Raw genomic sequence first — 17,035 nt, 5'->3', positions numbered from 1 at the left:
AAACAAGAAAGCGGCCAAACACATTTTATACGTCTAGTATCATCTTATAAAACTTTTTTTCTTTAAACATTTTTGGTGTTTTAGAGATTAGTATCATCTTGATTAAAAAACTAGGGAAAGACAGTATACAGGAAAGAAAAATTCCTCCTTTTACTTTTGAGTATAGGTTCAAAAGTACTAAATAAAACAATAGCTAACGAAGCCTAACTCCATTTAAATACATACATATATTTATAGATGATAGAGATACAGTTTGGCAGGTGTAGCTCTAAAATAATTATGTTGTCACTATCACTTAAGTAGGATGGAAAAACCATCTGTCTTTAAGTAGTCATTGACATGTTTGTTCAACAAATATTTACTTCGCACGTACTATGGGCAAATACTGTGTCAAGTGCTGGCATCACTGTTGCGCTTGCCGTTAATTCTCTGGGGACCAGCTCAGGAGCAAAGACACCCAGGAAAGATGCTAGCTCGGTCAACACAGAGGATTGACGAGTTTCTGTAGGACATACAAATATGCTCAGAGTGCTCCTTTTCTGGCCCTGGAAGGCAACTGACAGGGCTAAGAAATGATATCAGAGCTCTTCTTATTTTATCATTATTATTCTCATTCTCTTCCTTCATCTCTGCATTTTGGACAAATCCCTTAATAATTCTCTCATCCACCAGGCAACCTCCCCTGCCTTTTTGACAACACATAAACACACGTGCATGCACTAACACATCACCCGCCCTACGCTTTCCCAGAGCCTGCCCATCCCCTCTGCTGTCTTGATACACTTGTTTTCTCAGTTTTTCCTTATGCCTCAAGCAGCGGGTTGAAGCGAGCTGGTATGGAAGGCTGGGGTTGTATGTAAAAGTTATAGATTTTTTAGACCTAAATTTATAGATTTTCCATTGAAAATTCTCTATGCGCCTTTTCACCAAAGGGTGAGGGAAAAGTCTTAATACTAAAGAACAGAAATGAGACTTGAAATACTTTTTTTTCTTTGGAATGTAGCTAACACTGTGATAATTCTGCCCTTCTAGCTTGTTCCACGTCAACTCAGTATCTAGCTTTAAAACTGGTGGGCACATCACATATAGCTTAATCGAACTGAACTAAACTAAGTTGAGCCAAGACTATTCTCATGGCTGCCATTAAACAGTACATGGTGGTGGGATGAATTGGGAGATTGGGATTGACATATATACACTAATATGTATAAAATGGATAACTAATCAGAACCTGCTGTATAAAAAAATAAATAAAATGTAAAAATTCAAAAAAAATTTTTTTTAAATAAATAAATAGTACATGATTGTAGGTATTTCTGAAGCATTATCTCCACTTCTCAAACTTGACTAATGAGAATGAGAGGTGCTAGGAAGAATATATTTTAGAGATGAAAGTCTTTGTAAATAGAAAATGCGCTGTTAAGAGTAACTTTGAATCCATGAATGAATATGACCTAACAATTTATCATCTTTACTAGCCAAAAATGCCCAACTGAAAGGGACTACGAAAAATATCAAACATTATTTTCTCTCTGTGCGATTGAATATAAACTATAATTTATCCTAATCTTTTTTGAACAAATATATTTTTGGTATGACATTTCTATCAGTGAGTTGTCTATATTTATAATTTTACCCACAGCTGCTCCATGAAATTATCTATCTATTTATCTATCTATAGAATCTATCTCATTTTAAAATCTATTAATAGATTTTTCAAATTTTTAGTAAGGGTTCTGGGTACAAACTTAAAAGCTTTCATACCTTCCCTCTTGGAAACTGTTAAACTTGGAACTATAATAAAAAGTTAGTTTCTAATATTTTAGCTCACTATCATAGTAAAGCTAATCTAACCCCACTTTGGTTTCCCTTTGGCTTTTTTCATTTAGTTGTGTGGATTTATACAGAGATATTAGAAATATAGTTCTCTATGAGTAGATGTTAAATTAGTAGACATACAACAAATTTTTGCACATGCTAATTTTAAATAATGATAAACAAAGCTCTTAATAGATGTCCATACTAGTCTAAATTTACAACCCTACAACATGCAAGGTATTATTATTTAAAAGTGATCATCAATTAAAACTTTTTTCTCTGAGAAGATATAAATAAATTCTCTTTATGGGAAGTGTGTGGGACTTCTAACAGAACAAATAAAGTTATTATAACAATTCTTTTCACCTGGAATGAAGAACCTGCTATTTCAGGAAAAATATCTGTTTACTTGTAACATATAAATATGTAATAAGACAATATAAAAATGAATAATAAAATTTGGAACCTGAAAACTTCTTTTTACACTTAAATAAATACTGGTCAAAGTTCTCTCTGAGTTAATGGTATACTATCTAGAGAAAAGTTAGTAGTTATATCAATTTGAACTCGATGGAACTTGGCGATAGCTGATTATATCACTAAAATATATTTTGAAATATATTAATTTGTAAATGTATTCTGATACTAGCTGTTCTTTAGTGTTTGCAGTGGCTTCCTTTCTTGTAAAAGCTTATTTATGCAATTCCTTAACCTTTGAGAAATCACTAACACTTAGCTCAATCCCTGGCATCCAACCAGGGTGGGCCCTGGGAATGTGGTATTAAGAAATCAAGGCTTATCTTGAAATCCTTTCAAACTACCCCTTTTTCATATTTCTTTCCCCACTTCCATGGCCCCATCGGCCAGACTTTCCCACGGCACCCAGCGCTCTTAAGTTCCTCTCTCTACTCCCACTGTCCTACTTTGTCTGCATTTGGTTCCATATTCTCCAGCAAATCTCACTTGTAGATTTAATTCTTCATTCTCCTTTTCTATCGCACAATTTGTAGATTCAGTAACTCATTCCTCATTTCTATCTCCTCATTCATAACTCATTCCTATCACACAACATCAACTGTGCATTTTCATCTTAATGTATCATGTGGATGGCATTTTGAAAACCAACATCTTAATAATGGATCACTTGGTTAATGCACTACCCTACCCCTTTCTGAAAACACTTGTGTTCTAGTCTCCATATAATTTTTATTTAACTTCAGCTCCTTGCAACTACAAACAGACATGGGATTCTAAAGTCCAAGGTATATAAAAGCAAATTTAAAACTTAAAGGTTAAAACACAATTTAAGTAACACACACTCCAGGCAATATATTGATACTATTTATTTATTTATTTTTTGCGGTGCACGGGCCTCTCACTGTTGTGGCCTCTCCCATTGCGGAGCACAGGCTCCGGACGCGCAGGCTCAGCAGCCATGGCTCACGGGCCCAGGTGCTCCGCGGCATGCGGGATCTTCCCGGACCGGGGCACGAACCCGTGTCCCCTGCATCGGCAGGCGGACTCTCAACCACTGCGCCACCAGGGAAGCCCCTACTGATACTATTTTGATTATTTTTCTTTCTGTGCATTTATTTCCTAAAAGAGCTACATGATTTTGGTACATTTTTTATTGGATTTACGGACATTTTCTCCAGTTCCATTTATTTTGTAGCATGTAGGACAATGCTACTTACATGTTCTGATGATAATCTGAAATGCTACATATTGAAAATTTAATATCTCTTCTGTGTTCCAATTCCTCATGATTATAAATGACAAACATTCTCACAATATTCAAAGTTCAGAAGTTTGAACCCTGGTTGTGTCCTTTCTTTGGTCTTCACATTTATCTTGATTTTTAAAATGTTCCTAGTAATTTCTCTACAACCACTTCCAGATGTCTCTCCTATTTTATTAATTAGACCATCATCCTCCTGACCCTCTACTCCCAGCCAGGTTTATCTTATACTGAAAAACTTGAATAGTTAGTGATTTAACTCTGTGGATGCCAGAATAAAGGTTGCGAATTCACCCAATGAGGGAGGTATATTATAAAATGAGCAATAAATTTAACATTTAATTATTTAGCACACAATTAAATTGGAGTTACTACGGGCAAGGTACTATTTTAACCCCTTTAGAATTATTACATCATTTTATCCTCATAACAATCCTATGAAGCAGCCATTATGATCCCCATTTTACAGATTAAGAAATGAGGCAAGGGCTTCCCTGGTGGCGCAGTGGTTGAGAGTCCGCCTGCCGATGCAGGGGACACGGGTTCGTGCCCCGGTCCGGGAAGATCCCGCATGCCGCGGAGCACCTGGGCCCGTGAGCCATGGCCGCTGAGCCTGCACGTCCGGAGCCTGTGCTCCGCAACGGGAGAGGCCACAACAGTGAGAGGCCGCATACCGCAAAAAAAAAAAAAAAAAAAAAAGAAATGAGGCACATTGAGATTAAGTAAAACCCAGGGTCTCCAACAGCTGATAGGTAAAGGGATCAGAATTCTAACATAAACTATTATCTCCTAATCACTATACCATGTGGCCATACAGGGTATTTTCAATGTGTAATTCTGTGCTAGTAGCTAATAATTCAATACCCCATTACCCATAACAAATTCAATGGATTTTAAAAGTATTAATTCTTGTACTTACAAGGAATTTCCCTGTAGCCAATCTCCAAAGCATGAAAATAATTCATAAATTCCCTAACTGGAATTTTAAAAGCTTCAAAGAGACCCATGTCTTCAAAAAGTCTGTATGATACCTGTGAAAGAAAAAGACAAAGCCTTACAAAACATCCCTCAATGTGTATTAGATGTAAAGAGAAAAATGGGGAAAAAAGTATACATTCCATCAACCATATTAATATACTGCCCGTAGAGACACTTACTGGGAACAATAAATAGATATTGAAGACCTCCATGTCCTAGCCCTTGTAGTCCCTGATAAAGGGTATATAATCTATTTTTAAAGGTAGAAACATAAAACCCAAGAAACAGCCAACCAAAAAATCCAGTATACACTCTAGAAACATATCAAGGTACTAAATTGCATGTGATATCAGTAATAAGAGAATAATACTGAGTAAACTGCTAATTGTATAATATATAAGTGCTAAATAAAGAATGAGAGAAAGCTTTAATTTGGACTAATTTTATAAATTAAAAAAAAAGCTTTCTAGAAGATAAAGGATTCAGAGTTGTGCCTTAGTGAAGAATAAGAGGACAGAATTATGAGAGAGAAAAGGTTGCCTTGGTTGAAATACATAGAGAAGAAAGATTTCTAATCCACTATGAATAAAAATGTTTAAACTACATTTCCTCAATTGTCTTCTTTCTCCTTTGAATATCTATTCTCCTTCCAATTACTTTCATAGCTCTGGAGATCCAAATCAAGTAAATAGCTCTGGATGTAATTGGCATATTTGATATGCAAATGAGGGAGAAAGAAAAACATGAAAAAGGCACAGAAGAAGGTAATGGGGAGAGAAACGGTTATTCACATGGCAGAATGGAGTACAGCACCATTTAAAGTGGCCTCACTTTATGTCACAAACGCACAGTACTGGTTATAATTCAGGAGACTCTAAGAAAGAATTATTCATCCTTTTTGTTATTTGCATTCCTTCTTAAAATTCTCTTGAAATATTTCTTCTAAATCTTTGATATAATACTTCATGGTTACTTTTCTATTTTTTGTTATTGACTTTAATCTGTTCAAATTCACTAATATTTTTTAATTAGATATTTAATGTTCATCAGTTACATATATTATGTATGTATTTGTGTACATCTATACACAGGTATATATAACTAAAAAAGTGATTTATTCATTCAGCATATGTCTTTTGAGTGCCTACTCTAAGACAATTTTCCATCTACAAGGCATATATATAGATGAACAAAACAATGAAGTTTTCCTTAAAAGAGCTTATGGTCTAGCAGGGTAGGGCAGTAAACCATAGACATAATTAGTAAGGTATACACTATGACTGAAAGTGATGTTATATGAAAAGAGAAAAAGGGAAGCAGGGATGGAGGTTCAGAGTGCAAGGGAGGACATGGCAATTGCTGTTTTAAATATGGTGGTTAGAAGAGGCACATTCAGGTGACTTTGAGCAAATAATTGAAGGAGATGCAGAGTGAGGTACAGGGATATCTGAGGAAAGAGTTTTCTAAGCAGAGGAAAAAGACAGAGCAAAAGCCCCGAGGTATGTTTGCTATACTCAAGAAACAGCAAGAAGACCAACATGGCTAAAACAGAGTGAATGAAGACAGGAGTAAAATTTAAGTTAGTAACTGTAGAGTGGTACTGTGTGGGTTGCGATCTTGCTGTTTGACAGCCAGATTGATCATTATGAGGACTTTTACACTGAGAGAAGTATGGAGCCTTTGAAGAGATTGGAGCAGGGAAGTGTCTTAATTTATTTAACTTAAGTTCTAAAAGGAGCACTGTGGCTGCCCATTGGGAACAGAGTACGTATAGTATATGTGCTTTTTTCACTCTGAATGGCAAGTATATTTAATTTTTCCCTTTTTTCTGTGTTACATAAAATCTCCACCTCCTCTCTTTAAAAATGTAACAGAAAGTTAAGTTTGTGGTTTCTGTCATATTTCAAGCTAGTTCTTCTTTTAGTTATCTTCTGCATACTATTGCTTTAAACTATATTTGAGTTCTTGTTTGTAAATACCCAGTGGATTTAACTATGCATGTTACTTCAATAAAAATTATTTATAACAATAACAGCAGCTGCAGCTGTTGACATATATATGTGTGTGTGTATATATATATATGGCATTTAATATGTGTGATGCCTGCTCTAAGCAGTTTACATATATTATTTATATTAATTCATCCAAAGAGCATCTTATGAGATAGATACTGTTAATTACTAACATTTGAAATCAGAAGACACTAAGGCACAGAGAAGTCGAATGACTTGTAAAAGATCACACAGTTGACACATTATCAGACCAGAATTCAAGCGGTGTGCTCTTAACTGCTCCAAATTCTACCACCATTATTTGAAAAGCAATACTGTTAGGATTGCAAATGACTAAAGTTTCCTATTATTCTCTTAAAACATCTGAAAGATGAATTGAAAAATTAAGACAAGATATTTTAGAGTATGATTTTAAAATAGGAGAATTTTCACCAAGAAGCTGTTAAAAATCAACGGCCACTGATCCAAACTCGTGAGTAAAGAAAAGTCACTGTTAACTGGGTAAATACTGGTAACCAAAAAAGGTAAATACTCTTCCAAAATCTGAATGATGTCCTTTTAAATTTGTTAAAATAAACATGATAATCATCAAAAACGTAGGCAGTATGTTAAGGCTGAGAAAACATTTCCATTGCACATATGTCTCTTTAAAAGTCTTTTGAAGTGAGACTTTTTCTGTGTAGTCTCAGCCAAAAGGTGATTTCTTGGAATGTTGAAGTTAATTCATTTCAGCTGTCCTGAAGTCTCACTAAAGTGCAAAAAAATATGCCTTTACACAGTGAAAATGTCATGTTTTTTGTGTTTATAAACTCAAATCAAAGAAAAAAAAACCCACAGCAAGGCAAATAAAGTTGTCTTTTCTCAAAGTTCAGTGTTTTGTATTTTGGAAAAATAAACAGTGACATAGTGAGGACCACACAGTTATGTATTTAGTTTTGAAAGATAACTGGGAAAAAAGATACAAAAATCTAATTGTTAATTATATCTAATCTTTCTATTGTCTACTTGTATTCACAACTTTTAGAAAACATTTTGTGGCAAAACTGGTTAAGTTGCACCCTCCCGCCCCACCATCCCCATTCACAGAACTCCAAGGGGGTTAGGTACCTGCAATGTTATTTGGTACAGTCACTTGTTCTGTAAAACCAACTGCTATAATAACCACTTTCTACTTTCTCAGACTCTCCATTCTGAGAGTTTGCAAATATAATAAATAAATGCATTTTATGAGGGGCTGAAAAGGATTTGAAATGAAGGTAAAAAGCCTGGACTTCCGATATACAGATATATCAAATCCTGTGTCCAATATGACTTTAGATGAACAGTATATTTTAAGTCTCAGTTTTTTCTTCTATCAACTAGAGATTTAAAGAAATACCTGCATCCAAGTTACTCTGAAGATTAAGTTGTAAAGTTTTGGGAAGTCTGTGACACATACATCAAATACAAAACAATGTGAGATTTTTCTCTCCATCCCAGGGAACACACTCTCCAGTAGAAGAGAAAGAAGACTTCCTGGCCCACTGCCACATCTCCTTATGGCACCATTACAGGCATATTTCCAGGTGAAATCACTCCCTCAGAGTTCTGGTATGCAATGAGTTTCAGAGAGTAGGATACAAAACCTCCCTGGAAAAGCCCCAAGGCATGAGGCAGAGGTGGACTGGATAAAACAGCTACCCTTAAACATGCCCTCAAGATCAGCGAGCATAAAAGATGCTGAAGGTGCTGCTCAGCATTGAGGAGAAAGAAAGAGAAGAAAACTGGGACTATTAATTTTCAAAAACATGCGTGGACCTTGAGGATAGTTTGCCAAGTGAAATAAGTCAGAAAGAGAAAGACAAATACTGTAAAATGATTTTACTTGTATGTGGAATATCACAAACAAACAAAATGAATGAACAAACCACAAAAAAACAAACATGTCGACATAGAGAACAGAGTAGTGATGGGAGAGGGCAAAAAGGTAAAGGGGGTCAACTGTGCGGTGACAGATGGAAGCTACATTTTTGGTGGTGAGCACATGGTAGGATCTACTGAAGAAGAAATACAATGTGCACGTGAAACTTGTATAATATCATAAACCAATGTTACATTAATAAAAAAAATGTTTTCACAAAAAAAAGAAAGGGGTAGTATCTCTTAGTCAAAGTGCAAGGGCTGCCACTCTGGTTCTCAACGTGTTCATGGTGAGAACAGAGTCCAGTAGAGGCAACAACCGCATGTTATGGAAACTGTAATTATTTTGAGCGTCACAAGCCATCTGTCATTTGAACATACTTCTTCTGTAGGTAGCAAGTCATTATTTTGACACGTATCTAATTTCCCTGTTGGAATGGGAGTTCCTTTAAGGCAGGGACACATCTTTCTTCTTGGAGACTAGCCTAGCACTTCATGTTTGAGGAACTGAAGAGCAAGGGAAAAGCCCGCTCTATCTTCTTCCTTCAAACCTTCACGGATCAGGAACCCTCACCCCAAAGTTCTACACTCATACTTGCTCCGAGGTCTGAAGAAAGCCTGTCTTCATTGCATGGAGTAGAAATCAGTCCAACAAGTGATTTCTTTTCTAGTGTTTTGCAGGGAAGGGTTAGAGGCTCCAGTAAATGTGGGTCCTGAATTCTCACCTAAATCTGATATTAACAAACCTGATAGTCTTTAGTATATTTGCTGTGATATTTCTTCAATCTGTAAGAACTCACCTAAAATATTTTAAGATAAGCTGATAAATATTATTCCATCATCTCCATTAATTAAGAGTTTTGATAGGGGCTCAATGATAGAGCAAATCCATTTTGTTTCGTTTTATTTATTGAGAACAAACATGTTCAAATTCTTAATTTCTGTATGTTTTCTTTCTCCTTCAGAGAAACAAAACGTTTCTTTATTTGGGAAACCTTGAAAGTAGCTGAGCTTAAGGAAAAAAAAAGGCTCGTTATGCAGTAATAGTTCGTATTCTATATTTCTTGTGATACCTAAAGGTGTTTTCCATATTAAAATACAAAGAACTCTAATGTGTTTCTCACAGCACTGGAGGAAACACACTACTGCATAATATCTTATTTTTGATAAGGCGGAAGCACTATACTATTCAAAAGTTAAAAAAAATAGTCATTGGAAATAATCACAGACAATAAATTAGTGTTTATAAGTTGGCAGCTTTCTTCTTGTGAGGGCTTGGGTCAGCTTTTCTTTTGCTGAATTCTATGAATTTAGATCACTTCTCTATCTTGCTTGTGTATCCCTGCCCCCTCCATTTTGTCTTAGAAAATACATAATATTTTAATTGCAGAACATGATATTCTACTCACTTGAAGTTCTAATTTTTTTTGTTATCCCACCAGCAAGGAATCTACAGAGTGTTGGGTACTGAAATTTCCTTTCTCCACCTAATATTCACCACTGATGTTAAGTATGTACAGAGATTTAAACAAACAAGGAATTTTTTTTTACATTTATAGTCATAAGTATGAATGCATTTCTTACCTGACTAAGAATACGGCCACATTTTCTTCCTATTTTCTCCACCAAATCAAATATTGGAAAATTCCAAGTATTTAGCTGCTCCATAATTGAGTCCAAGTTATCCATGACAAGAGGTTCAGGAGCAAGAATTGGTTTGTCCTGTAATGAAGATAAAAATATTTTAACAGCGTGCAGTTTTTCTACAAAGCAATTTGCTCCTTCTTTGGTAAATTCAATTCAACAATGGAGGTTACTTGAAATAAATGACTTTAGGGTGAATGAGTGGTCTTCAAAAAAAAAAAAAAATCAAAACATCGACCCCCAAGGTAAGGAGAAAAGGTCTTAATGCTGTTTCAGACCATGAATTTTACATTATTAAGTGCCTGCCTATTCCTGGTTCATACACGCTATGGAAAAATTAGATGTTTCTTTCATAAATGAACATAACTGCTTTTTAGTCTTCTGTGGAGTTCTTAAATAAAGATTCAAGTACTTCAGAACACTGAAATTGTATGCAAACTTAGCTCTATATTTTTACGTAAGTTTTTCTGAGGATTCCTGGCTTATATTGAACTCTCAAAAGAAACATGAGGGGCTTCCCTGGTGGCGCAGTGGTTGAGAATCTGCCTGCTAATGCAGGGAACACGGGTTCAAGCCCTGGTCTGGGATGATCCCACATGCCGCGGAGCAACTAGGCCTATGAGCCACAACTACTGAGCCTGCGCATCTGGAGCCTGTGCTCCGCAACAAGAGAGGCCACGATAGTGAGAGGCCCGCGCGCAATGAAGAGTGGCCCCACTCGCCACAACTAGGGAAAGCCCTGGCACAGAAATGAAGACGCAACACAGCAAAAATAAATAAATAAATAAATAAATAAATAAATAAATAAATAAATAAATAAAAAGAAACACGAGTGTGGAGGGGGAGTAAATCACCCCTACTCTAATTGGTCCAATTTATATTACTGCTTCAAAATCAGCATTAATCCTGTAGAGTTACAATTACTACAATTTTCAGGGATTTTAATTTAATTCATGTGATCCATGGTTTCCAAAAAGCACACACTGTATATATGAGAAAATATTTTTATAACTGGTCCCAAATGAAGACATTCTTAAGAGTTTATTTACCAAAAAAATAGAAAATAATGAGGATAAGGAGACATATACGTTATTTTATTTATCTATTTATTTATTTTTTCGGTACGCGGGCCTCTCACTGTTGTGGCCTCTCCCGTTGCGGAGCACAGGCTCCGGACGCGCAGGCTCAGCGGCCATGGCTCAGGGGCCCAGCCGCTCTGCGGCATGTGGGACCTTCCCGGACTGGGGCACGAACCCGTGTCCCCGGCATCGGCAGGCGGACTCTCAACCACTGCGCCACCAGGAAAGCCCCATATACGTTATTTTATCTGACAATCTCTTTGATTTAAAAGTATAAATGGTAAATCAGGTAAAAGAAAAACGATAAGAGCAGCAATTGATAATCACATGACAGTCAACTATTTTCTACCATTGCTGCCTCCTCCAAACTAACCAGACTCAAATGTATGCTTTTATCCTCTTTAAGTGGATCTTTTTAAACACACAAAATACATCATCATTAAAAGGTGTTTTAATGGGTAGCAAGTGTCAATGTAAACCTGGTTTAATTTAACAAGGAAAATAAATATTGGCTCACTTTCTAAATCAAGGAGGTACTAGAGAAGAACTAACAGAAGCCCTACGATAACTAATATATTTCATTTTGATTGCTTGATATTTATAAAATATTATTTTACTGATTGAAATAAATCATTTTCCTATGCACATTTACATTTTTAGATTGGGTTAGGAAATATCTGTAATCAGCTGTGGAGATGAATACTTCTGTTTTTAATCACTAAATAATAGGACCGTTAAGATACCAGTAAGACTTGGATAGAGAAAAATTGTGTCGATACATATAGGGAGGGCTATAATACATGTATAACCCAAGTGACACACATCTTCAAACCTAATGATTCAGGGATCTATTTCTAAGCCAATTCCTGTCATAGAAACCAATTTCTCAAGTAAATGAATGAGTTAAGTGATGGGGGGCTACCAGGAATATCATGGCCTCAGGAGTATAGGTGCTGCAAGGTGATGTCTTCCTCAGAGGCTCTCTGGGGCATTCAGTCTCATCTTCGTTCTGTACAATATCACTGCTATCACTGTTGTTATTGGTTTCATAATCAGAGGTAACTTGAGTGGTGTCATCTGCAGTTAAAAGAGAACAGCCTATTATGAAAGTTGCAAAGGAAAAAGGGGTCCCATTTAAGTGAATATTCCTAAAATGCACATGATCGATATAGTGTTTATGGAAATACTGCTTTCATGAGCTTACACACCAAGAATATAGGATTATAGGGCGGGACAAAGCACACATTTTTTAAACCCTGTAAAAGAGATGGCGTTATGATCTGTGATTTATAGGACATTCAAGAATTCCTCAATAATAATGCTCAGATCAGTAGTTCCGACCTTTTAAAAATTCTTTGACTTTCAAGTTACACCTTTTTTTTAATTGAAGTATAGTTGATTTACAATGCTGCGTTAGTTTCTGGTGTACAGCAAAGTGATTTGGTTAGACGTGTAGACATTTTCTTTTTCAAATCCTTTTCCATTATGGTTTATTACAGGATATTGAATATAGTTCCCCGTGCTATACAGTAAAACCTTGTTGTTTATCCATCTTATATATAGTAGTTTATATCTGCTAATCCTGAACTCCTAATTTATCCCTCCCCACTTTGGTAACTTATGGTTCCCCCTTTGGCAACCATAAGTTTGTTTTCTATATCTGTGAGTCTGTTTCTGTTTTGTAAATGACTTCATGTGTATCATATAAAATCCTAGGACTCTATATTTCTTTTTCCTTTATCCATACCCCAACACACTAAACCACCTAGTAGCTGACTAGAACCTTACCTCTAGAATGGGCACATGGGTGGGAGAAATTGAGTTGACACCCAGGAACAAAGGGGTCTGTAGAACATACCAGCCACGGCATGTGCTAAAGAGCATGGCAGGCCCTATGTATCCAATCTCGATTCCTAGAGATTTGTGCTCTCTTCCATCTCTGCCCCTCTCCACGTATCTTCCACTGCACTCAGCACTAAACTGTGCTAACCAAAGGATCAGTCAGGTAATATCAAGTGTCTGAAGAACATGCTTCCGGGGTAAAGACCTCAGGAAGCTTCTCTTATCTGAATAAAGTGCCTGAATGAAGTTTATGGAGTGCTTGCTATGTGCCAGATACTACGGAAAGCACTTTATTTGTACTAACACACTGAATCCTCTTAACAATCCTATGAGGCACGTTTCATTGTGTTACTATTATCCTCACTCTGCAGATAGGAAACTGAGGCACAGAAAGGCTAAGTAAATTGCCCAGGAGCATAGAGCTGGTAAATTCTGTCACCAGAATTGAACTCATGAAGTCTGACCCAAGTTCCTATACTCCTGATGAAGCCTAGCTTTTTTTTCTCTCCTGTTTATTGCTTTCCATGGCCTACAAAATCTTTGCCTTTCCCTAAATCACAAAGATATCTGCCTGTGTTTTATTCCAGAAGTTTTATTGCTTTAGCTTTTACAGTTAGGTCTGTGCTCTATCTCAGAATAATGTTTCATATGGTGTGAAGTAGGGAGTGAGATTCATTTTTTTCCAGCCCTACTAGATTGAAAAACTGGATCTTTGTTGAAAGTTCAATGACTGTGTAGGTGTGGGTCTAATGTGGGGCTTTCTACTCTATTCCATTTGATTCTATTTGCCAGCACTACACTTATGCCAGCACTACCCTTTGTCCATTACTGTGGTTTAAGTCTTGAAGTCAGGAGACATATATCCTCTAACTTTGTTCTCCTTCTTCAAGATTGCTTTGGATAGTCTAGGTCTGTCATATGTCCTCATATGGCTGGTGAATAATGGCTTTTGTTATGTAGCCTGTTCCAATCAGGAGTATTTTGTAGGACGTTTCCAAGGACCCATCTTTCTCCCGTCTTTCTCATGCAACAGCTTTCTAGGTTAGAATCAGACACAGTCTGAAAGTGTAACTGACAAGTTTCAATCCCAGAATTTGCAGCAAAATGGAGAAGCACACTCAAAGGCCACAGCTCTGCAGGAGACCAAAGGTGATAAGGAAACACTCCCCTTATTCTATCAGCCTCAATAGAGTGAGAGATGAGGGACATAGAGAAGGGAATATCCTCACTTCAGAGAGCTACACTATCAGATAAGTCTACAATATCAGGTAACTCTCAGAACACAGAACTCTCTTTTTGATTTTTCCTTGCCTACGTCCCTGGACCTTTGTCCATTGCCACAGCACACCATTCTCGTGGGCAATTAATTAATATTTATTGAGTACCTATCTAGAAATTCTGGAGCAGATAATTAAGAAACATTCTTAGGTCACTCTATTATCCTAAAGTCTAAAGTTCATGAAAGCCATTTTTTTCTACCTTGCAAACTTTCAGCAAACTTGGTTTTGATAGCAAGTCCCTAGGATTGCGTCAATAAAAATAAAATAATAATTATTACAGTAATTATGGCAGCAAACACTACTTACAGTGACACAGATACTATAATAAGTGCTTTATGTGCTTTAGTAATTTAATTCTCACAATAATCCTGTTTGGTAGGTACCGTTTTTATCTCCATTCTACAGATGAAGGAACCGAGACACAGAGATTACAGGTGAGTCAGAAGTTGAATCAGGATATAAACCAGGCTCCAATGCCTATTTTTCTGAACCTCTGTGTAATACTGCCTCAAGGAAAAAGTAAGTTTTCTTCCCTAAGTTTACAGTGATCTAAGCAGGGTCATTTCTCAGGGTGTGCAATGGAGATCTCCACAGAGTACCCTAAAATAGATGACCCTCCAATGTCCAAGACAAAATAACATTTCTGTAGAGTTCTATACATTATATAAAAAGGCCTCTCATTTCAAAAATATAGTCATTTGTGTGTAGATGTATAGAAACATTTTGGACAGCTTTGCATCAAAACTTAACCTATGATTAACTCTAGGTAGTAGGATTATGGACAATTTTGATTTCCTTCATTGTCTTTTTAAATTTGTAATCTAAAAAATCAAAAACATATGTTACCTTTTTGATCAGAAAAAAAATCAAGTAAAGCAATTTCCAATTTGAGGAACAGAATCCAATAAAGAATTACCAGTTCTGTTTGGTGTCCGAATGGCTGCCCCACTTCTCTCCAGGGGCCCATCAGCAGGAGTCCCTTGGGAATATGGTCTGCCACAGCTGAGAAATAATGGAACAGCTGTAAGTAGGTCCTTTTCAGAACATCGTAGACACACCATGTATGCATATGTTTAGATAAGTAACAATAATCAAATATTTCTACATTCTACTTATTCGTTTGATGGAAAGAAATCATTTTGTTTTATACACGGATGTTGATATGTAGGATGCTGGGGGTTTTTTTGTTTTTGTTTTTTGTGGGGAGGAGAGTGTGCTGTGTCAATACAAAGGATCAAAAACTCTGTTCACCTCTCATGCTCCTCCGTGGTCTAGACCATACCTGAGGTGAGACTACTGGCAATATTTTGTTTTACATTATTTAGAGAATCCTGGAATAGTCTGCTACCTATTTACAGTAGTGATTTTGGAGGTGCCGATGTGTATTTGGTCAAAAATATCTTTCCCAATGGAATCCCTTTGTGTCTGCTTAAAAACCTCATTATTAGATTTATTTCTATGGCTTATGAGATTTTATGTCCAAAGAGCCCTTTAAGAATAGATTGCATACATGAAAATAGAATAATGGCAGATTAATTTTATTTTTGCCACAAAATAAAAATTATTTTTTTCAGATTGATCAGTTCCCCCGTTAAGGCTCTAAGGAAATGAATAAAGTAGACATACATTTTGATGAAGAGTGGATGGAAAACTGACCACAAAGGTTGCTAGTTGAGAAAAAGAGGCCAAGGGAGTGCCCTGTGGGTAATGGAGAAAAATGAAGGTACTAGAGAAGTGGGCAGTGTTCTTTAACAGAGGAGGCTGGAGGATGTAGGATACTTTTGCTTTCTCAACAGTTTTGACTGTTTAATAAATTACAAAGTAACCCCACGAATGGCCTGGCAAGTTTCCTCTCTCACTTATCTTATTTAGAGACTTTATGATTAGATTTTAATTCTGTTTTTCGCTTCTGGGTCCTTTCGTTCTGCCTAATATTAGAAAGGGTCTCAGAGAGTTTTTGTTTATTTGTTATTCAGCCACAGGTTACTCACTGTAAAAGGAAAAGAGAAGAGTGATATGTTGTAAGTTAATATATTAAATATCTCATCACCTTTTCCCCCTGAATTGTGTTTATATGTGTAGTAGAGATAAGCATTTCCCTGTTAGAGCATTTTCATCCAAAGCAAATTTATTTTTCAAGCCTTGAATGTAAGCAGGAAACATCACACACAAAACATTTCTAATGATGAAATCCTATCAGCCTGATTTAGGGACTCAAGAGAAAATGACAGAACCCAAGGAAAAAGCCCATAGTTGTAAATGATGGGCTTACATGTTTGGATGAAACTTGGTAAAAGTAGAGTTTATTAGTTTGAAGATTTTTCTTTGCAAGATAATACTTAAAAGGAACGTTTAAATGAGTAGTTCAAATAGACTACCTCTTTTGCCAAAAAAACAGCTTGTTGCATAGACATTACAGCAGCCAAGAGACTGGGATTCAACGCCAAATCCTTCAAGTTCAGTGGGGGAAACCATAATAATTAGTCATGTGTTTCTGGAGCTCTCTGTGCCTACATGGGTGGCTGCCTTGAAGGCAGTACTAAAACATGGTTTGAATTATAGATTTATAAAGCCCAAACAAATAAAACACACACTACTGGATTTATAAACATTACTGAACAAGTAGACAATGAAATTCCCTTGTTTTTCTCCAAAACCTCTTTTATAAAAATCCTATTACATTCTTTCTGCTAAGAATACAAAAAAATAGACTGTGGTGAGAAAAGCTAAGTGAGCGGTACATCT

At 36.3% G+C, this 17,035-nt stretch overlaps 1 protein-coding gene across 2 annotated transcripts in view; it reads right to left on the bottom strand.

Moving 5' to 3' along the window:
- The window catches only part of PDE3A (phosphodiesterase 3A), a 306,484-nt gene that overhangs the window by 18,294 nt on the left and 271,155 nt on the right, over nt 1-17,035 (bottom strand). For both annotated transcript variants that reach the window (XM_067695839.1, XM_067695840.1), the window contains exons 7-10: nt 15,207-15,292; nt 12,091-12,245; nt 10,030-10,167; nt 4,476-4,587 (exon numbers count right to left, since the gene is read on the bottom strand). In XM_067695839.1, the coding sequence (XP_067551940.1) occupies nt 4,476-4,587; nt 10,030-10,167; nt 12,091-12,245; nt 15,207-15,292 (491 nt within the window). The remainder of the gene's footprint in view (nt 1-4,475; nt 4,588-10,029; nt 10,168-12,090; nt 12,246-15,206; nt 15,293-17,035) is intronic.

Source organism: Pseudorca crassidens, chromosome 11 (genome assembly GCF_039906515.1).
Source record: "Pseudorca crassidens isolate mPseCra1 chromosome 11, mPseCra1.hap1, whole genome shotgun sequence".
NCBI lineage: Eukaryota > Metazoa > Chordata > Mammalia > Artiodactyla > Delphinidae > Pseudorca > Pseudorca crassidens.
This window is presented reverse-complemented; position numbering and strand designations above follow the sequence as displayed.